We start from the raw sequence: 23461 nt of genomic DNA, 5'->3' as shown, positions 1-23461 counted from the left end.
ATTCAGTGGTTGTGATATGTTTATGCCAGGAGAGGCTTGATATCAGGGTGATTCCAAGAAGAGAAATCTCATCTTGTCTGGAAATTTAAGTGTTGTCAAAAATGATACTGGGAAAAAATGGGTCTTTTTTGTGAGAAATAAGACAGAACTGGGTTTTACTAGCATTGAAATTGGTGAGGTTATATGAACACCATTGGAGGATGGCTTGGAGATCCGAATTGAGGCAGTCGTGGTTGATGTTCTGTAGGTTGAGGTGAGGTCGTGTAGAGTAAGGTTTATCAAATGAAAGAGAAGTTCTGCTGTCATCTGCAGAACTCTGTATTGAGTTGGAGGTCAACAGAAGCAGGTCATTGATATGTAGAAGGAAGGTTGGTGAGAGAACAGAACCTTGTGGAACCCTGATATTAGTTGAATGGTGAGAGAATAAGGAACCTTCCAACATCACACATAGTGTGCATCCAGACAGAAAAGCAATCCATCTGTAGAAGTCCAGAGAAGACCAATGATGGGAGTTTGATTAGTAAGCCTTTGTGCCAGAACTGGTCAAAAGCATAAGGGATATCAAGTGCAACCACTTGAGATTTACCAAGCATCTTCATGTCATTTGTCCAGAGACAGGTGATATATTGACAGTGACAGAATCCATTCTGGTGATCATTTATTAGCTGGATTTCTTCGAGGTAGATTGGGAATTGATAGTTCTCTTCATTACTTTAGATAGAGCAGTCGTTCGGGTAATTGGAATTCCTGATTGGGTTCATTGCCTGCTGGAGATCTGTACATTTCATGTTGTGGACATTAAAATCTCCTAGGAAGGTGATTTTGCTGTTATGGAAGTCCTTTCCCTTAGAGAAAGGACTGGATAAAACCAATTTTTAACCAATTTCGAGAAAGAGAAGGAATTGCCAGAGCAATACTAACTCAAAATCTATGCTCTGCAATGGACTGTTTCAAACAAATAATTCCTGAAACAATTATAAACATGATTGTGTGTGAAACTAATAGAAAAGCCTAATAAATTTAGTTTAATCCTTTATCCAAGTGTGAGCAAACAAAGTTTGCACCTGAAAGTATCTTCAGGACTGGGGTAAGGTGGTACAACACCAGGGCACACCTTGCAAAGGTGGAGCAAGCTACCAACACTCCTATCTCAGTATCTCCCATAATGCAAAACATATCTCCTTGCAGGTATGTCTAATGTTATGCATTAAGGGAAGGGCCACAACCCAGACTAGTTTCGACCTTTATTGAGGTCTCTACAGTGGGAGCCCGGACCAAGTGGAGATACCAGGCAGAAGCATTAGCAGGTCATCTCTACCTATAGGAGTTGCCAAATGGTGTGCCACCCTTTTTCAATAAATTACTCTGGATTTAGAGAAAGATGTTGAAAGTTAATGCATAACATTAGACATATCCGCAAGGAGATGTGTTTTGCATTATAGGAGATACTGAGATAGGAGTGTTGGTAGCTTGCTCCACCTTTGCAACGAGTTGCCCTGGTGTTGTACCCATTTACCCCAGTCCTGAAGATACTTTCAGGCACAAACTTTGTTTGCTCACACTTGGATAAAGGATTAAACTAATTTTATTATAGTTGGACACCATGTTGAGGGTATATAGCTGTTTGGCAATTACTACACCCTGATACAGTTGACTCGCATTATGGCAAATATGTAGGAAACACAATGATAATTTGTCATATATGAATAGCATGTTATAGTGAATTTCTTTTACTATAGCTTTGGTCAAAATTTTCAATAAGTTTGATATAAATGGTATTTGCTATAGTGAGAGTAGACTTTATACTAAGCCTGGTAGACCATTATTAACTACAGCAAAAAATTGCTAGTTGAAACATTGACACCAAATTGCATAGTCACCTTAACAGACTTGTAAAGAAAACAAAGATCAATGACCATCCAAAAGATGTTTGGTAAGGTCAGGTATTGCGGTTTCTCACAATCGCAACTTTCTCACATGTTCTGGTATTGATAAAGAATATTGTAGAGTAATGAAATACACTATGCAGTATTTGCATATGATTTGTTTTGAGCATGGATATAGTGTATGACTGTTGTAGGTTTTTTGTCCTCTAGCTTTTCTGCTTGAAACTCCAGATGGTGAAGTCTGTTGTATTGTAGACCATCCTACTTTGCAGAAAAGTTTTGCTGGTATTGTATAATGATATCCATTGTCATATTACTTAGTCCATAACATTAACATTTGGAATAAAGGAAAATTTAATTTCTGAAAGACAGCCAGTTAGTTACCTTTGTTGGTATGTGATAGAAGGCACGTAAGAAATGCAAGCTTTGTATTTGATTACAGCATTTGCTGATATTATTGTGAATTCAATAGTATTTCTATCCTCCACTTATAATCATCATCAAATTTTTTATATATGTAACCTCAAGAGGTGCACAGGATACTATGATAATACTCTATCAAAAGTTTACTAACTTCCTATTAATAGCTTCCTTCCAAATAGTCTGTTCTAGGATGCTTCTAAACTTCATCCACTTAAATGTTGTTCTTCTGGGTAATTTTCTTGCCAACCTGGCCACAAAGGAAACATCTGTTTTGCTAGCATTTCTTCTACCATTCTGTTTAAGTGACCATGTTACCCATTAACTCTGCTCTTGCATTCTTAAATGCTAACATAACATTGTCATGTTTTCCCCTTGATTTTTCATATGATTCTGACATTGATGCTGTCTGTTCACTACCTTGATTTTTCTCAGGATGTTCATATCCAGTCTCCAGGCTAATGGATCCACTAATTTATTTCTAACCACTATTTAAGATCCATAAGTTAAAATTAGTTTGAATTCTGTCTTGCATGAGCCAGTTTTTGATTAATTTCTGTTATTCCATATAAATTTATTCAGTTAACTTCCAATTATACCAGCTTTGCTTGTTCTTTTGTTTATTTCAACATGTGATTTGCCAACTTCACTAAAATTCTGCCTGAATAGTTGAATTATTTAAATTTTTCTATAATTTCTTCATTGGAATGCTGCTAAAGTTTTTTCTTTGTTCCTACCTATTTTCATGATTTTGGTTCTTTTTTAATTGTTGATTTTCATGACAAATTATTACAGCCATTACTTAATTAGAGAATCCAGGATATCAAGAAGGTGGTAAAATATTCTGGAGGTTGTTGAAGAAGCTCAGGAATGGAGGAAAGAGTGCTGTAAAAGAGTTAGAGATGATAAAGGTGACATGAAAACATGACAATGTTTTCATGTCACCTTTATCATCTCTAACTCTTGACGTATGGAGTATATCCTTGAAGTATGGAGTAATTACTTTGAAAAACTGCTAAATGAAACAAGCAGTGATGACAGCGCAGTGGTAAAAAACACTGACCAAGCATGCAGTCAGGAATACATATCTATACTTGAAGTAGAAAAAGCCATCAAAGACTGGAAATGTGGAAAGGCAGCAGGAGTAGATGATATTCGACCAGAAATGCTGAAGTATGGTGGTATAAGAGTCTTACAGTGGCTGCACTGCATAGTTCAGAAAGCCTGGACAGAGGGACAAATTCCCGATGATTGGAGTAGAGCTCTCATAGTACCCATATATAAAAAAGGGAAATAAAACTGAATGTGAGAATTACAGAGGTATTTCCCTACTGAGTGTTCCTGGCAAGATCTATGCAAGTATACTTGAGAAACGGTTGAGAAGAATTGTGGAAGAAAAGCTTGGTGAAGAACAAGCTGGATTCAGGCCAAATAGAGGATGTCAGGATCAGATCTTCACTTTACAACAAATAGTTGAGAAAGCATGGGAATATAACAAAGATCTGTATTTAAGTTTTGTCGATCTGGAAAAGGCATATGACAAGGTGCCAAGAGAGAAGCTATTCAATACGCTGCAGTTATATGGTGTCAATGGGGCATTATATCAAGCAATACTTAGTCTTTATTTGAGTTGTAAGTCAGCAGTTAGAATTGAAGGAAGTACAGGAAGATGGTTTAATGTTAAATGTGGTGTGAGACAAGGATGTACATTATCCCCTCTGTTATTCATTATCTATATGGATCACATAATGAAAGAAAGTGGTATTAAACATGATATCAAAATTGGAGATGTTAATGTCAGCTCTTTGCTTTATGCGGATGATGTTATACTTCTAAATAAATCCGCTACAAGTCTGCAAGATTCCCTGACTAAATTTTTTTTTAATCTTTTTTTTTTAATTTCAATAACAATTATGTCCATGTCGTTCTTTTTCAGCTCTTCTGCAAGTTTGTTTTCATCACCATGGATGTTAAAATGGGAAAAACAGGAGGCCATTCCTAGAAGTAGTATTGCAGTGAAGAAGGGTTTGGAGAGTTCGTGAATAGAATGCATTGTCAGTGTATTGTTATGCAAGTAGTGTAAATAACTTCAAAGTTCATTATGATATGTTTTTGGTTGACTGAGTCTCTCATGATGAGTCATGAGATTTGACTTCATGGAGGTTACCAAAATAATAATAAATCCTTGTTGATGGCAAAGCTTCCCCATATTCGAGCATTTCTAGTTTCCACTTATAAAATGTGATTAATAATGAGTAAGGTATTGATTTGAGTACTGGCCAGACATGAGCTTCATTGAGTGATGGCATGTGGAATGGTTTAATAGATGATCCTGTAAAGCTTATGAATAGAGCAGTTTTGTGGAGGGAAGAGTTGAATGGACTAAAGAAGTATTTAACTACAATAGTTTTGAACTATATACAAACAGTTCATTCAGCGAATAAGAGGTAGGAGTGAAATAGATAAATGGTAAAATTAAGCAGACAATATGAAGAAAGAAGATATTATTGAGGTGGTATGAGGAATATAAGTTCAGCCTGAGGCAATAGGCAGTATGGAAAGAATCACATTTCTGCTGTTCTTAGCCAGTCAGGTTAAAAATCCAACACATTTTTCCAGAATATATAGCCGGTAAGGAAGGTTGATTATGGAGATTTGACTCTTCTTGATGGAAATAAAAGTTAAGACTGCTGCAAGTGATATGGAATTGGTTAATATGTATTAGCAAATTCCATATCATTTGCAGTATGCTGATATGCATTTCAATGGGGTATTTGATGATGATTTAATTATAGAATTAGTGATTGAATCCTGGTTGAGTTGGAGTGGCATAAACTTTTCTTGGGTGAAGCGCTATCCTATGAAATGTATATGAGCTATTAATTTGGGAACATAATAGTTGTTATCACAGTATAACTGTATGGAGGGAACATCAAGAACCTGCAAATTCAACAACTGTTGGTTAATGCAACTTTGTATTCAGCTGCACTCTGTAAGGGGGGAAGCCAGGGAGGAACCTATTTGTTTGTTAAGGCTTAAGTGCTGGGAGAAACTCACCTTACATTAGAAGTTTAATGGAGTGAAACAGCACTAGGAGTATAAAAATAGTATTTAATTCTTCCAATATTTCATCTCAGTTACAGACATATCATTGTAAAAATAATCATATTAAAAATTCTGAATATTTTTACGTATTAATTATGCTTGTTAGTTTTTGTTTTCATACACGCAGTGTCTGCACTTGTGATGTGCTCGTTATGAAAATGTTATATTAGAAGTAACATGTAAAGAAGTAAAAATATTGAAGTACTTACTAAACTGATTATTTGTGTTACTTATAAGAAAGTTTGTTGTATTTTAAAATGTTGAATTTTGTGTTTGTGAAAGACTTTCTTTTAGCACTGATGGATACAGCGAGTCAGCCATTTTATCGCAGTGCGTACTTTCTGACTTTTGTGAAGTGCGCATGCTCCCGGAGAGAACTTGATGTGTGATTGACAGCTGACAAGGAAAGCGTTGAGTATCCAAGTTACAGTTGTAAACAAGAGAGCGTTCGGAAGTTTTTTAGAACATCTGGCCGAGGAATATTCAAGTTGGAAGGAACTTGATTTTTTGTGTGCGGCAGTCAAAAGAATTTTCATAATGTATTCCGAAAAGGGAATAGTGAAAATAATAGGTTTCAAGCAGGAATAAGTAATGAATAAAAGGGAAGTCTTGAAACTATAAGTTTTATATAAATTGGCTGGTAAATATTCAAGTTAGAAGAAACTTGATATTTGTTTTTGTGTGTGGCAGTCGGAAGATATTTTATACTGTATTCCGAGAAAAAGGAATAGTGGAAATAATGTTTCAAGGAGAAATAAGTAATGAATAAAAGGAAATCTTGAAACTGTAAGTTTTTAAGGTGGAATAAGTTAAGACTGTCAATTTAGTATTGTGAATGAAAGGAGAACTTGTTGCTTACATTCTAAAGTGAATGTTTTTCTTAGAGAAAATAATGATAAGGAAGTTTTATAAGTATTAAGAATGCCTGAAAGTGAAAGTTTAGAAAATATATTGAATTAAGAAGATTTTTAGGTATTAAAGGTGCCTGATCTGATGAGTATTACTACTAAAAGGAAACAGGATATAGTCAAGAAGACTTTATGTGTGTTATATTGATTGATGAAAAGGATCCTGATAATGAAGTACAGAACCTTGTAACTTCTGGAAAAGAGCCTTAACAGAAAGAGAAAAAGACTATGAACATTTTTTTTTGATTGATTGTGAAAGAAAAAGTGTTTAGTCTTAAGAGTAAGTTTATATTTTTAAATAAGGCCTTGGATGCATATAATCTGTAGTTATAGTTATGTATTATTACTAGAAGTGTATATATATTGTTTTAGTTTTATTAAATGTGTTTATTTTGTACTTGGTATTGAGTCAATGATTAGTTGGATTCTGAAAGAGTGAGTTAAAGTCATTGCACCAATTGGAGTGAACTCTTTGTGCAAATATAATAACATATAGGGACACTTGGAGTCAAAAATAAAAATAATTGTTAGTAAAAGAAATTTATATAATATTTCATCTCATAAGTATATAGAGAGAATAATAATATACATAAAGAGGGAAATATATATAAAATACACATTATAAATAACATCATCGTGGAATGCAATATGACACTTGTAACACGCACACAAAAGCAAAGTTTCACAAAAACTAAGAGTGAAACATTTGGACAAAAGACTAGGGGGGGGGGCATCTCACCTAAGCAGGTGGGGTGCTCTCTGCAGATATCTTGGCAGTGGCCTAAGATGTAAACTGGGATCTCAAAGTATTAGTGTTTCCCATATTTTGGAAAATTTTATGCAACCATATTTATTCAAATTAGGCTGATTTTTAAGAGCGGCAGCAGATTCTAAAAATAGTGTTCTATTACTGTGATGGAGCATGGTGGTCTTTTCCCAGTTGATGCAGTGAGCCATATCCAAAGCATAGTCTGCAAGGCCAGATTTACCATAGTCATAACTCCATAAGTATTTTTTATGTTCTTCTATGATGTATCTGATTTGTCTGTCTGTCCATAGTAGGCCAACTTGCAGGAACAAGGAACTTTATATACACCCAGAACTGTGAAAGGTGGAAGTTTGACTTTAGTAGAGCAGATAAGGGTAGTTAGTTTTAAGTGGAGCTTGAAAATGGTGCAAAGATTGAATTTCTTTAAGATTCTGGCTATTTTTTCTTATGTTACTTGGACATAGGGGATGGTGTTAGCTTTACTAAAATATTTCTGAAGAGGTCATGAATTGGAGGGAGAATTGATTATTTTTTTGATACTGTAGGAACTGTAACCATTAGATAAAAAGAGTGTGGTGTATATGATTGAGCTCTGCTATAATAGTGGTGTCATTGGAACAAAAGTTATAAGCTCTGTGGATTAGTGTTTTAATGACACCATATTGAGAAGGGTGGTTATGAGATTTTAGTAATGCTATCACCATTTCCCTCTGTTAGAAAAAATTATCATCAGAAAAAACTGCTAGAATCTTAAAGAAATATGATCTTTGCACCTTTCAAGCCCCACTTAAAACTAGTTAACTATCTTTGCTCCACTAAAGACAAACTTCCTGTATGTTAAAGATACCAAGCAATTCTATAAGCTAGGTTTTAATCCTTTTTCCCTAGTGAAGCAAACAGACAAATAAGTCTGTTTGTGTGTTGCGCCTGAACGTAGTTTAAGACTGAGGCAACTCATTGCCTCAGTCTTGAACTACATTCAGGTACAAACTTGACTTATTTGTCTGTTTGCTTCACTTGGGAAAAAGGATTAAAACCTAGCTTATAGAATTGCTTGGTATCTTTAACATAGTATATACCCAAGTTAAAAAACTTTCTACGAACTTCCTCCTTTCTCATTTCTAGGTGTATATAGAGTTTCTTGTTCCTGCAGAGGAACAAGAAACTCTATATAGTAGGCAAGTTGGTCTACTATGGACAGACAGGTAGATCAGCTATCATCTGCATGGAAGAACATAAGAAATACACATTCTGTTATGAGACTATGGTCAATCTGGCCTTGCAGACTCACATACTGCTTACAGAATCAATTTGAAAAAGACCATGCTCCATCACAGTAAATTTAGAAGAGAAAGGCTGTTTTTAGAATCTGCTGCCACTCTTAAAAATCAGCCTAATTTGAATAATATAGTTGCATAAAACTTCTCCAAATATGGGAAATGCTAATAATTTAAGATCCTATCCTAGGGTGCAACAGGTGTCCATAGAGGGCACCCTACGTAGTCAGGAACTCTAGTCTTTCATCCAAGTGTTTTGCTTATATTGTGCTGCGTTTGTGTTATGTCTCATGTTGTACTCCATGATAATGTCTTTGTAACTGAGACAAAATATTTGAAGAATTAAATACTATTTTTATCCTTTCCTAGTACTGTTTCACTTCATTAAACTTCTAATCTGAGGGGGGGGAAACCTATTTAATTAATCATCATAGAATTAAATGAAAAATTCATCTCAGGTTGAATATGACAAAAAAAAAATTATATGCAAACAAACATGCAATTAACTGGTCAAATTTGTAATAGAAACATAAACAGATTGCAATTTTTAATCGTTATACAAATAAGCATTATATAAGCCATTAAATGTTATCATCAGTGTTTGCAATGTGAGACTTAGATTTTCCACATTAGGTTGTTAATAGTTATTTTAATGCATCTCTTTGTATAGTTAATGTCATTTCAATTTTATGCTAATTTTTTTGTATCAGTAACCTTATATTTGGTAGTTACAATTTTATTATGGCAATAAACTCAGTTATTTTTGCAATTTGAAGAGGGATAGAAACTTCTTTTTTTTTTTACCATTTTGTTAGGACATGGAGACAAACTTTATCTTTTATGTGTGTAGTGTTATTACTTTTGTTAATTTTTAAAACTTATTTCTGTGTGAAAATTCATTTATGATGCTTTCTGAAATTCCCTGTTTTCAAAGGATTTTTGAAAAGGAAATTTCAGAAATAGTTTCTTAAATTGTATTTCAGAGATGAAGATATACTGTATGTATCAGCTGGGGAATCATTTATCTGTAAGTTGTTTTAAAAATTAACTTTCTTCAGTTTAAATTTTGATATATATCACAATTTTTTTTTAAAATTACTGTACTAACATTATTAACAAAAAAAAAAAAAAAACCCATAAAATTTCAATTGCTGTAGTAATATTATTATTATTACGTGACACTGACACCTCCATTGAGCCCAAAGATTCATCGAGGGAGGGCATCTACTTTACAACTTACTGTCCCCACCACTCACTCAATCCACCAACTACAACAGACTGCAACTACACCAATGCCATCTACCATCCACCACCACTTTTACAGACAATCACGAACATCCATGCCTAAAGTGGGATTCAAACTCGCAGCCTTTTGGCTGGAGAGCAGATACGTTAACTACTCGGCCAACCAGGCTGCAGTAGTTATGATGGTCTTTCTGATCTGAATTTAAAAAATGCCTAAAATTGTGAAGTTAAAAGCAGTAACATTTTATAATATGCTGTTTTACAACATGTTTATTTCAATTTGATGCGTGCTGTATATTTATATCTCCCATTCTGCTTCTTTGTTGAGATATATGCTGTTATAAAGATATTCCATGTTTATTAACATGACACATATTTCTATATCACATGGTACAGAAAAGGTATGCACTATTGCTTGCATCAAGATGTGATTTCTAACTCACTCTGCTATAGTTCACTTGTTTCACACATCCTCGGGGGGGGCATACATCATTTATGTATAGCAGTGGTTCTCAAACGTCATATATCCGCGTACCCCTTCTAAAATTTTCATTATTAGCAAGTACCCCTTATCAAATAATAAATAAATAAATAAAGTATATTTCATTGTAAATGTCTATTTTATTTGAATTTATATGTTCATGTAAACAAAAAATATGATTTATTTTTATTAGAACAAAATTTGGAACTCCTCTTCATTTCCTGTCCATGAAATCCACATTTCAAGTAATTCATATCATACTTACCAAGATTTTTCATCTTCTTCCTAGTTGGTTCTCTAGAGATGGCAGACAACACACCCTTATCAATTTCATTTGATCCAGATGCAATATCAACGTTTTCTTGTTGCTTATAGCTACTTGTATTTGCTATATTGCTCTCTTTTGGGAGTTTTATAAATCCAGTCTTTAACTAATGATCCATACTTAAGAATTTGAAAGCTAAAAAAAATTACCGTATTTACTCGTATATAACTCGCACATTTTCCCAAAATTAAAGCTAAAAAATCGTGGTGCGAGATATATGCAGGAATTTTCGGGAACTAAAGCTTTCAGAAAAAAAACTGAAAATGGTGCAACTTACCAAGAAGCCAAAAGTAGCAATAGCTACTTTTGGCATCAAGAACAGTTTCCTTGTGTGCATCTCAAGTCATCTACCTAAATAGCTTCATCTTCTTTTCCATTATTTCGAGCAAAAATTACCAGTAATTTACAAGATGAGCTACGTGAAGCAGCTATGAAGAGGTGCATATGATTGGTGCGGTATTAACAAAAGATCACGTGAACCAAAGACAAATTAGCATTTCAACAGTTGAGTTGAAATGCTAATTCTCTTCAACCGAATTCCATAATATCTGAAACACATTCACTATATATTTCTTAGTTTTAACACGTTCACGACGGGTTGGTGTCAATCAAAACCATATGTTGCACCTGCAACATATGGCTTTGCTTGAGTCTCTATACAGCAGTTTCTGTTGGAGGGGAGAAGTGATTCATTAGTTAGTGCCGTTTTTATCCCAGTTGTCTCTAATTTCACTAATAGCCGAAAATTGCCATGTACTTCCCCTGAAGATCTTTCGCGTACCCCCAGGGGTACACGTACCACACTTTGAGAAACACTGATGTATAGTATTGTTCATCTAGAAAGTCTGTTTTGCACTCTTCTCATTGACAGTAGACTTCATTTTTCAAGATTACATCCTATGCATGTTGTTTATTGTTTCATTTTTTATCATAGAGGAAGCAATATAAAAGAGATATCTAATTGAGACAAATGCATAGTAAAAGCTAATATTAAAGGGATGAATAGCTTCATTCATTATTAAAAATCTCTTATAAAATGGATTCTAAATAAGAAGGTAAACTTATAAGCTATGACTTGTGGCCTCTGTGATTATCACACAGTTTAATAGACGACCAGATTTCACATTTTATTTAAATTATTTTTGGTATTGTTTGAAATTAAAAGTCAGATTTTGTCCTTTGTGAAACAAAACATGACCTAAGGCAGTGTTTCTCAATGTAGAGTATATGATCACAGGGGGGAAATTTGAATATTTTGGGTGAAAATTAGAAAATGATGTTGCATTCGTCACCTCATCACCAATATAGTAAAAAAAAAATTGCCATTGTCAGCGATAAATTGTTGATATTGCAACCCTGACTTTCCGAGAAAAAAAAAAAAGCTGACAACACGAGTACAGCAGTCAACATAAATACAGTATCAAGAAGAACTCTCAGAAAAGCAAAATGATGAGTCTATTAGAACTTTCTTCAACATAAAAGGAACAATGGTATGGCTTTCTGACGAGACAGAAACTAAATACCGAACTTCAACTAGTTTTGCTAAAAAATTACCGTTGCCCTTCCTGTCGCCATATTTAGTTGAATGTGGCTTTAGTGCTGTAAATGACTTGTTACTGAAAAAAAGAAATCATCTGGATATTGCAAACCATGGGGATTTGAGATTGACTAAATTAGTACCTCAAATAAAAACTCTTTGCAGCAGACATCAAGCTGCTGATCGCATTAACTTTGATTTTATTTTTCCCGAGTTCAGTTCGATTTGTTTTATAATATACAAAGCATAATATAAAATTTATATTCATTGAAGAAAGTCAAATTAAAAACAGTTTTACCTATGTTCCTTTTTTATTTGAAGTACCTATTTATATTATACTTTTCAGAACTTGGCTGACTATTATGCTGGGGGCGGGCATCAAAATCTTTAAGGCGCTGAGATGGGGCGTGATCCAAAAAATGTTGGGAAACACTGACCTAAGGTCTGCAGTAGTGCATTACTGATGCAACATGGAGCACCTGTCTGCTCCCATTTTTTGGGATCACTTAGATGATTATCCCTCCACTTCTTCCTTTATGTCTAAATAATCTGAATAATAGCTGTCTCCTATTTATTGTTCTTGTACAAATGCTTGAACTGCAGTTCAAGCCTAACCTGTTATTTTAAATGGTAATGTTTAATTAAACACCGATGTTATTATAATTCCACATTTGAATTTTAATGCTTATAGTTTAACGAAACAAACATTTCTTCTTGTATTAAATTATGAAAATTCTCTTATAAAATGAATGATGCTAAGTAAGGGAGTAAAAGTAAGCATGCTAAGTAAGGATTCTCTTGTTACTAGCAGCTATTATTTTAGACCAATTATTTATCATTTCTTTTCTACTGCTTAAGCACTAACAGTTAACAGACCATTTATATATATAGCAAGTTACTTATTATCCTGACCTCGTGTGGTGAGGTAGCTAGTCACCCAGTCCTTTAGGTAGACAGCTTAGTTCTGTATTTCATCAGTGCATTGATTTTCAGTGATGTTCATTTGGTTTTTGGAGCTGTCAAATAAATTGTTAATTTTTATTTATTATAATTTCTACAGGTATCTCCATGGAGTCAAAATACTTATTGAGGGAGACACATGCTATTCATTATTCACACAATACATATCATACTTAAACTTATTCACCATTGGGGCACTCACAGCCACTTGCAATCCATTCCACTCATTTGCCACTCTCAGTGAAGAACCTAATCTGTACACCCTTACTGGCCAAGCACTTAGACAACTTCTAGGTATGATTCCTTGTTCTCTTCCTGCTTCCTATGTAATGAAAAATTTCTTTTATGTCAATCTTATAGAATCCCTTTAGTAACTTATAAGTTTCTGTCATATCCTGCAACCTACACAACTTCAATCTATCCTCATAAGGAACATTCCACAGACCTGCAACCAGCTTGGTCACTTGTCTCCAAATCTCTCTACCATTTCTGATCCCCAAGAATCCAGGTGACCAAACCTCTGCACACTATTTGACATGTGGCCAAATCATAGCCTTATAAGGAAGAATAATAGCCTCCCTATCTTTACTTAGCAGTGTTCTTCAGCATCAAAGTAATTATTATTATTATTAGACACTTCCAGGGAGTCCAAAGACTCGTCGACGGAGGGTAACCTGCTCTACGGCTCTGTCTCCGCCACTCAATCCACCAACTGACCGCAACTACACCAACAGGATTCAAACCTGCAGCCTTTTGGCTGGAGAGCTGATATGCTAACCACTCGGCCATCCTGGCTGGCCAAATCCTCTGAGCTATTTTGCAATCCTTTGCATTATGTCCTCTGAATTTTAAATCTCTATTCCCTATCACCCCCAGATCCCCAGCATTTCAGTTTCCTGTAATGCAGTACCATCAATATGATACACATACCGGTGACTGAAATAGAAAGTTAGCAGAAATTGTTGGTTTCCATGTAGGTATGCAACTGCCAGTACTGATCCTCTTCATTTCCCTTCACATAGTTCAGTGAAATATGGATGGAGAACAGCCCTCATTAAATGCTTTGGTCAGCTGCTACAGACATCAAGTTCTGTTTGTCCATACAAGCTTTCTCAAATGATGGCAATCACATTCCTGACAGACTGTCTTGGGACCACAGTTACACCTCCTAGGCAAGCAATGTGGGTTATTTTCCACTGATTAAACATCCAGGATATTTCACCTTTTGAGAAACCAGTCAGCTCTGCTGTTTTAAAAATCATGGTTCCAGCCAGACAGGCACCCACAATAAGCCCTTTATTGAACTCTAAAAGAGCCCTTGTTTTCCCCAGTGTGATCAGCACTACTGAAGATTTTTGACCAAAAGTATTCTTAAATAGTTACCTAGAACACATGGTGATGCATGTGGCCAAGCAGTTTGCATGTATGCTGCATAAGTGATATTTACGTACATCTGCATAAAGATTTCTAATTTGGTGGTCAGTATGTGTACAAAGTATGTATAATGACTAAAGTATAGTATATCCTTATTTTAAAAAAGTTGTCTGATGGTAAGGCCTATACATGGCTATTCAGACTTCTGTAATGCTTAAACAGCCAAAGAATTTCAATAAATAGAGCTGGCACATCAACAAGTTCGTTAATCTCCTAAAAAAATTCTTGAAAAAATTCCTTAGTGAACTTATCGTTCTTCACCCTCCAAGCTGGAAACAATTAGTGCACTCATTGATGGCCATAGTTATGTACTTGCACCTAAAAAAATTCCCATAGAAGAAATTATGATAAGCTGATAAAGGGAATGCTATAGTAGTTCTGTATCGCCATGATTACATATTAAAACTTGCCTCTTTGCTTGAAGATTACTTAATCTACCTTCCCTTAAACTATGATCTGACAAATACACAAGTCAGATCACTTCACAGGCCCCTTAAAAAAAGGACACTTTCTAGCTTGTTGTGTCTCTTCCCTGGATACACAGGCTACCAAAATCAAACAGATTGTGGCATTACACTGATTTGTAGATGGCATTGATTCACCCACATACAAATTAACCAAACTGATTTCCCAGTATCACTGACAACTTCCCTTCACACGCAAATAAAAATTCAGCCCGCCTTAAAGCCAGTATAGAAAATCTCACACTTCTAAACACCGACATTGATGTCTCCTCTCTGTTCACAAATGTCTCACTTAAAGATACTTTAGACCTTACTCAAACTCAATTCCCTCCTGATATCTCAGCCTTGTTTAAGTTCACCATGAACTTGAGCTATTTTGTTTGTCGTGGAAAAATTCTACAAACAAATAGAGGGGACAGCATTGGGCTCGCCACTCTCCCTCCCCCTTTATTCTAATTATTTCATGGGGACTTTAACAATCTCAACATTTTTTAACATATCTAAACAACCGACATTCCGGAATCCAATTCACCTTAAAAAGGAAAATAACAAGAGTCTGCCCTGATGGATCCCTGGCATTCTCTGTTTATAGAAAACCCACATATTGGTAGATAACATTCATAAATGATCACACCACACACCACCCTTTCTTCCAGCAGTATTGGATTATTAAAACCCTTTATAATACAGCAGGATGAATTAGTTTTGATAACAGTGCCCACTCCAGAGAACTCGACAACATTTGCAAAATCTTCTTAGGAAATTACTACAATCCCCACCATATCATGAAAGCATTACCCCCCCCCCCCAAGAAGAGAGACTACACCAAAGCTATCTTTATTCCACCATATGTCCAGAGCAGATATGAAAAACTAGCTAAAATCTTTAAAAAATTATAAAAAAAAACATCCTTACAACCAGTTATAGACCATACAAAAAAAAATGGCATCCCTTATCTATCCACCAAAGACCTGCTGGTTGTTTTTCAGATCTCTTGCAGTATTCTACTACGGCCAAACAAGCAGGACAATCAACATCAGAATTGCTGAACATAAGAACTAGCGTAAAATTATGTATATTTTGTTTATTGTTATTTATTAATCTTATTTATATTACTCTTCAATTTCTTCAATCAAGTCCTACTAAATTCTGTATAAACTTAACCCTGTAGTACATCTAACTTTTGGCCGCTACTAATATAATGCTTGTGTATACAAAACTATTAACAAAGAAAATGCCTCGGGTTGGAGCCAATCTCTTTGTTTGATTATTAGTGATTATTCTTTTTCAAATTTTGGAAATTTATTTGTTTAAGCTGTGCCACCAAAATTATTTAGATAAGAGAGTTTTCTTTATCCAAGAATAAAACACTTAGTAAGACACACAATCCTTAATTTTCTATCTTATCCTTATACAATAAATACATAAGTCTCTTTCTCTCTTTATGCAGTATGACTATATCCAAATTTTTTCCGCATAGTTTATGAGCAGTGCATTGAACTCGATGATCAGGCAAGTTAATTGATTGACAAGAAAAGAATTTATTCATTACTAAAGAAAGAGTTACACAATTGTCATTCATTAAATTTAACTAAGTCTAGCATTAAAGCTCTATTAAACAACCCGACATATTATATACACTCCTGTTCCTTAACAACATAAAATCTTACTGGGATCATGTGACTAGAATCTTTCTCCTCAATTACTCAGCATACCTTAAGACTAATATCACATAAACTCAGGTTCAAGAACTATCTATTTTGATCAAACTCTAAAAAAAAATTCACTTCACAATTTAGTTATGTTCTCTGATATGGAGCAATTAATTTCTACTAATGGCTTAATTCTTAGAGTCCTGTATCACTATATAAAGTACAGTTAAATTCATTCACCGTCACAAAATTTACTACTTATTCTTCCTACTATACAATTGGAAAGTTCTTACTTGGTTGTGAAGTCGGGATCTCTCTGGCCTTTATTTGTGAACATCAACTGAATTCCTGTGGCTCATATTTCTTTCATCTGATTTTTCCTGGACGAGTTTCTCTAGCTGTTACATTCCTTTGGCCTTTGCTTCATGTATGTAGATCTGTGAATACGGTCACGATTCGATGTCTACGATCTCAGCGAAGCAAAGCTGCCGTTGTCAAACCTCGTGCTTCCGCTTAATCTCCTCAGCTTACGATAACTTTTCTGCCATGCGTAGTCCGAAATCCTACGTTGGAACACTACTTGACCACATAACTGCACTCGGATATTCCATTCCTGACCGTACTGGAACTTCAACTCTCCGGAAACAACAGGAAAAAAAAAGACCTGTCTCGGCTTCGCAAACTTCTATATATTCATTTCCCATGACCTTCCCATTCTTATGTCATCGTCCACCCGATACCGTTACTTGTTGTCCACTTCAACGGGAAAACCCAACGTAACATTGACCTTTGCGTACATTGATGGCCTGTGGTCATGAATTAATCCTCTTTATGTGTCTGGAACTTTAGCTTGACCTTGGTATAGTTTGCCCACCGATTAGAGGTCCCTCGACACTTCTGCGCATGTCAGAAAAAGGAGAATCCATTCCGATAATAGGGTAATCAATCTGTCTTCTGGGATGTGTTTGTTTATTATTAGAGGTCGGAAAATTTAGCTTTTCTTTTACGAACATTGTCATTTTTAAAGTGTAACTATTTTGCTTGTATAGAAAAAATGTACGTAGAGTATTAACAAAATTAAAAAAGGTATAGCATAAAACAAAAATTTAACGAAGTTTATTTTTAAGAAAGTTTTCTATAAAATAAAAATAATTATACAGAAAAACAGAAATTTTTTCAAATGAACTTAGATATTCTAAACTTACAGTTGAGAGAACTGAGACACTTTAATGTCCTAAACCGATTAATTATTTATGACTTGTTGTGACTCTTTTAACAAACCCATGCAAAAAAAGGTTGGAAAAAAATACCATTATCAAATCCTTTTAATCTTCATAGTCAACTGAATCGGTGTCCGAATCGCCATCACTTTCACTTAAACTGATCACCAAAGGTTTGCATAATTCTTCGATAATTCCGTCTCTGTCCCAATACATATTTTCCAATGAGGTGACATGAAAGCAATATTTTCCCCACTTTTGAACTGTAATACTTTCAATCGCCTGTTCGGAAAGCTTAAAAAGTTTTGACATATCAATATCTCCAGTTACATTGCGATGGCAAATGAAACTTTTCACTTCTGCCCAAACATACTCAATAGCATTAATATCGCAGTGATATGGTGGTAGCCTCAAAGCAAGAAATCCATGCTCTTTGAGCATTGTGTCGAATTTAAATAGTTTAGTTGTGGGCGAGTTTCTTTTGACCAAATTAAGCAATTCAATTTTTCGCATATCTGGGGAATGAAAAATGTTATTTGCAGAGAGCCAATCCATAAGAACTTGTTTCTTATTAGACCAATTTGGAACTTTGTTTAATCGAATAGAGTGATATGAAGATTATCAATTATAACAACAGCATTTTTAGGAAGGTTTGGAATCAGTTTTTCTTCTGCCCACTTTTCGAAGATCGTAGAATTCGTTTGCCTATGGTAATTGGCTTTGTATAGCAAGTTTGAATTCGGTAAAAAACCCATTTCTCCACCCGCACACAAAATTATTATGCACCGCGAGGCATTTCCGGTTTGTAGCCCTCCACATTCTTCTTTAGACTGCCAACATTTTCCATAAGTTAAATTACTATCAATCAAAGTTTCATCTAGATACACAATCGGTCTTTTCATCATCATCATCATCAAATTCCTGCCATGTACCTTCAAGGGGTGTACAGGATATGACAGTACTACATGAAAAAATTACATCATTACTAACTTCCTATCTACAATTTTCCTCCAAATCAGTCTGTTATTTGTCAAGACTCCAACATTATCAGATCTTATATTTCTATCGTCTAAGGCACTTTGTACCGTATCAATCCACCTATATCTTGGTCTTCCTCTGGGTCGTTTTCCTGCCAACCTGGCAGAGAACACTTGTTTTGCTAATCTTTCCTCTCCCATTCTATTTAAATGACCATACCACCTGAGATTAGCTCTGCTAACGCATTCCTGGATGCTGACAATGCCAAGTTCTTTCCTAATATCCTCATTTTTAATATGATATTGCCATTGATGCCATCTGTTCATGCCTTGAATCTTTCTCAGGACTCTCATATCTGCGGTCTCTAGTCTTTGGTCAAATGTTTTACTTCTGACCCAGTTCTCAGATCCATAAGTTAAAACTGGTTTGAACACTGTCTTGTATACAGCTAATTTAGTGTTCCGACTAATTTCTCTCTTACTCCATATGAATTTATTCAATTCACTTCCCACCATACCAGCTTTGCTGATTCTGTTGTCTATTTCTATATTTAATTTACCATCTTCAGTAAAAATCGTGCCTAAGTAGCTGAAATGTTTTACTTGTTCCACAGGTTCTCCATTCACAACACAGTTGACATTTTCAATGATTCTGCCTATTTTCATTGTCTTTGTCTTTTTATTGCTGACCTTCATACCATATCTATTACAATAGCTATTCAATTTAGTCAGAGAATCTTGCAGACTTGTAGCGGATTTATTTAGAAGTATAACATCATCCGCATAAAGCAAAGAGCTGACATTAACATCTCCAATTTTTTCTCCTCCCTGAAACGTCATATTGCTCTCAAATACTGCGTTCTAGATAAAACAATGTCACTTTGCTCCATGATTAGTTTCCTTTTATTCTGGGACTTTTTAAAACAAAATCCGATTTCATGAAGTATTTTCCTTAAAGTTTCTCTTTTCCAAGGAAAATTAATTTTTTATTTAAGCACAGGAATCAATTTCAGAACAGTTGGCACTCTTTTCTCGACCACATAAAATTCATCAATAGTTCTTATAACGTCTACATGAAAATCATTCAAAGCTACGGTTTCGATGGTTTTCTTTACTCTGGCGCCTTTTTTTAGGAGATTTAAATTTTGGCTTACCTTCACCTTTTGATTCCCTATGAATTCTTTTAACAGTTGACCACGATATGCCCGCAATTGCACTTGCACGTTTTATGACTTAAGAAAGGGGAACAAGGAGACAATTCTTTTTTTCGCAGAATGTGAGCACATTCTTCAATATTCTTTTGCAAGAGCTACTGAAACATTTAACAACAGAACTCGTTGACTGTACTGGATCCATCATACAAATTAATAATAAAAAATAATGCAAAAAAAGTGACATCAAAAATCAAGCTAGTACTAGTACAGCGACATACAAGAAAGCACGTGATTTCGCATGTTGGCGACCAATTCGTACATCCTTCATTTCTTTCTCCCCTTCAGCATGAATCGACTATTCTTGGCAAAATGACAAGGAGAGATCTACAAACGGTGGGCAAACTATATGCTTATACACGATTTCTTTTGTTCACATACAAAACATTTGATAATACAATATTCAATAACTTTAAGAAAATATTATTTCCAATTTAATTAACATCAAAAATTTTCTATCAAAGCACAAGTATTTACAGTGGAATTTAGTTTCCTAGTAAAATCGGTTTACAAGATGTTTTTACATAAAATTCCTTGTATGTACGATTTTACACTAGATCTATTTCCACAACAGCCACTCAGGACTTGCTGACCATGCTTTGGACATCCCCCCCACACACACTACTGTAGGATATGCTGGAAGAAGGCCATCTACTTCACCATAGCAAATATAAATACCAGATTATTCCTTGAATCTGCCTTAGTCTTAAGAAACTACCTAAACCCCAACAAATTTGCATTTGCACAAAACTGCCTCATGTTTGGAAAGATCTTGTCTTCCATACTTCAGTCTATTAACTAAGTTTAAACATTTTAGCCCACTGGGGGGGGGGACATTTCCTTTAGTCTCACTTTTGGTTATGTTTCAGCTTTATTACTCGGCGTAGTGCCTGTGTCCGCATATCATGTTGTACTTGTTCCCTGATGATGGCAGTTTGGCTTTGCTGAAATATTGGAAATAATAATTAAATTTATTGTAGTTAATATTAGCTTACATTATAATTTTCTTTTAATAGAAATTATTATTGTTTTCAAAATTATTTTTTATCCCTCAGCCTGAAGGATCATTTAAGATTTTAATTGGTGATAGGTAACTTTCATTGGGTATGACAATCTGCTACTGACTGATGTCAGAATGAAACATATTATTAGTGTTACATGCAAGTTCTTATAAGAATTATTAGTCCCAGGACAAAATTTTAAGAACCAGAAAAGCAGTTTTTACTGTCAACTACGTGTGTATGTGTGTGTGTGTGTAAAGAATTTTTTAAGTTGATTTTTGTGTCATCACTGATGTTTTCCGCTTGGGTTTAGTTGAGCAGGAGAGCTTCCATGATGAAAACAATTTTTTAATATATAAACAAGTAGTAAAATATTATCAGAAATATAGGAAATAATTATAAAAATATAGGGAATATATTACTGGATTGATAGTAACATTCAGCAGTGGGATAACAAGAAAGTTGTGCAATTGTTTGTGACAATATATACAAAGAACAAAATAATCATACAAAAAAATCCCCCCTCCCCTTTCCTTCCCAATGATTATACCTAGGATGGCAACTATACCTGCCTTTTCCCTTTGCTGGGTGAGTGAGTAGAGGAGAAGTAATTTTTGTGGTGGTTATTTAGTTTTAGTTCAGTTAAACCAAGTAATAGGTATTATCTGCATTACTCTGGTCCCTTAGGTTTAGAAAATAGTAAATAGAAACATAGTAAAAAAGTAAATAGAAAATAGTGATTTATCTTTGTCTTTAAGCATGGAAGGGGAGAACCTTAAGAGAGGGACTCCACATAGTCTTTAAGAATTGTGGAAGACTAACTTCGATTTCTGACCCAGTGTCCAATCCTTAAGTTGGAAAATTTTGAAATAAGAAATTCAGAAGGTTCTAAGAAGGAAAGAGTAGAAGAATATGTCAAATTATTAGAAAAGACAGACAACTAATATGAAGAAACAAGAGAAGCTACTTCTCATGAGAAGCTAAATAGCAGAGTAGGAAATGAATCTCAGACATATGGGAATGTAATAATGTTTTGGAAAAGTTGGAGAAAGAGCAAATCCAATAATAATGTAAGTACCTATTGGATTTCTGTTCAGGACATGGATCATTACCAACACTATGATTATAATGATGTGTATAAATTGACATAAAGAGAACACACAAGAAATGTGTCAATCTACATGAATATATAGACACATTTATCTATATCAAAAGGGAATTTGTAATAGAAACTGATAATTTTTTCTAAGACTTTTTTTTTTTTTGCCAGTTCCTGAGTTAGTTGATCTCTGGTGGACAATAGATTTTTGCTCCTGGTAACTCAGGTTTTTTGTTCCATAAATTCAAGAAAATCGACTCTAGAAACCACACTATTTCAGAAAATGCAGTATTAGGATCAGGGACCGCAAGGTGGCAGCACTTGTCATTCACTTCTCATCAGGGCCAGCTATCTCTAATTGGCTAAACTGCCTCCTCAGTCTCCAAAAAAATAGAGCTAAAACAGCCTTGCCTACTTCCTATATTGGAATGAAAGCCATTAGCAGATTTATTTGTTTTTATTTTAAGAAATTATATTCTCTTTTTTTTGTGAGGTGCTTAAGGGTCAAAGCTATATAACTGAGAGGTGACCTCCACATAGCCTTTAAAGGAATGCAGAGAACCGATCAGGGCTTCTGACCTAATGTTCAGTCCTCACCTTCTCGTGGTGCACCCTGTTAGGCATCTACCTGGATACTGAACGAATGAGGATGGGCTGGCAATTTGGGATTTAGCCGACCAAATTATATTCTTATTGTCTTAAACCAAAATGTAAAATGATGGTACAACATGATAAAATTTCATGCTGGCTGGGGCTTCGCCCAGTTAAACAAGGCCCTAATGCCATAGCTAATTTTGACTACATATTAATACCAGTGTTGAAGCACATATATTAACTAGTTGTGTTAGTATATTTACCAGTCTGTGAAGAAACAACTCATGCATTTTATAAGTATTACAAGACCATTTAGTATTTTTTTTTTAATTAATACCCTTTTTGATACGTTTTTGCACCTAACACTTATGTCTTGAATACTTTTTTAAGCAATTTTTTCCTGTGCCATTATAAGCAAACATTGAAACATTCAGTTTCATAAAAACTCAATAAAATAAAATCCACAGGGGCAACACGAAACAAAGTTTCTGGAAATATCTACATTAAAATTCTTAGCTGGACACATATACCTAAGTAAGTGCATCTCTGAATTCTGATTTCTCTGGAGCATTGTTAAATGGACAGGGCCAGTAATATCATATGACATGGCAACAATCAAAAAACATTTAGTTTAGAATCAATATAATGAATATTTTAGGAAAATAAATACCTCTTTCTCAACTCTCCAAGTTTTAATATTGATTATTAATGGTCAAATTCTGTATATTTCATCACTGGGAAAGAAATAAGCTAAGTCTGCTGCTTACCTATTTTAGGTTGCCATGTCTTGATTAACTGGTTACCTAATGATATGAAGCACTCTCTAAAGTTAACATAATGTATGTATATCCTAATCTCTTATTGGTCATTCCATCACTAAAATAAAATAATATATA

At 34.7% G+C, this 23461-nt stretch overlaps 1 protein-coding gene across 3 annotated transcripts in view; it reads left to right on the top strand.

Moving 5' to 3' along the window:
- Positions 1 to 23461, top strand: part of LOC150095189 (BTB/POZ domain-containing protein KCTD9) — a 156892-nt gene that overhangs the window by 26624 nt on the left and 106807 nt on the right. For all 3 annotated transcript variants that reach the window (XM_090409700.1, XM_090409699.1, XM_090409698.1), the window contains exon 3: positions 9349 to 9392. In XM_090409700.1, the coding sequence (XP_090265826.1) occupies positions 9349 to 9392 (44 nt within the window). The remainder of the gene's footprint in view (positions 1 to 9348; positions 9393 to 23461) is intronic.

Source organism: Typopeltis vanoorti, chromosome 20, assembly GCF_054136105.1.
Source record: "Typopeltis vanoorti isolate ZY-2024b chromosome 20, IOZ_Tvanoo_1.0, whole genome shotgun sequence".
NCBI lineage: Eukaryota > Metazoa > Arthropoda > Arachnida > Uropygi > Thelyphonidae > Typopeltis > Typopeltis vanoorti.
Note: the sequence above shows the minus strand (reverse complement) of the source record. Positions and strands in the feature narration are given on the sequence as shown.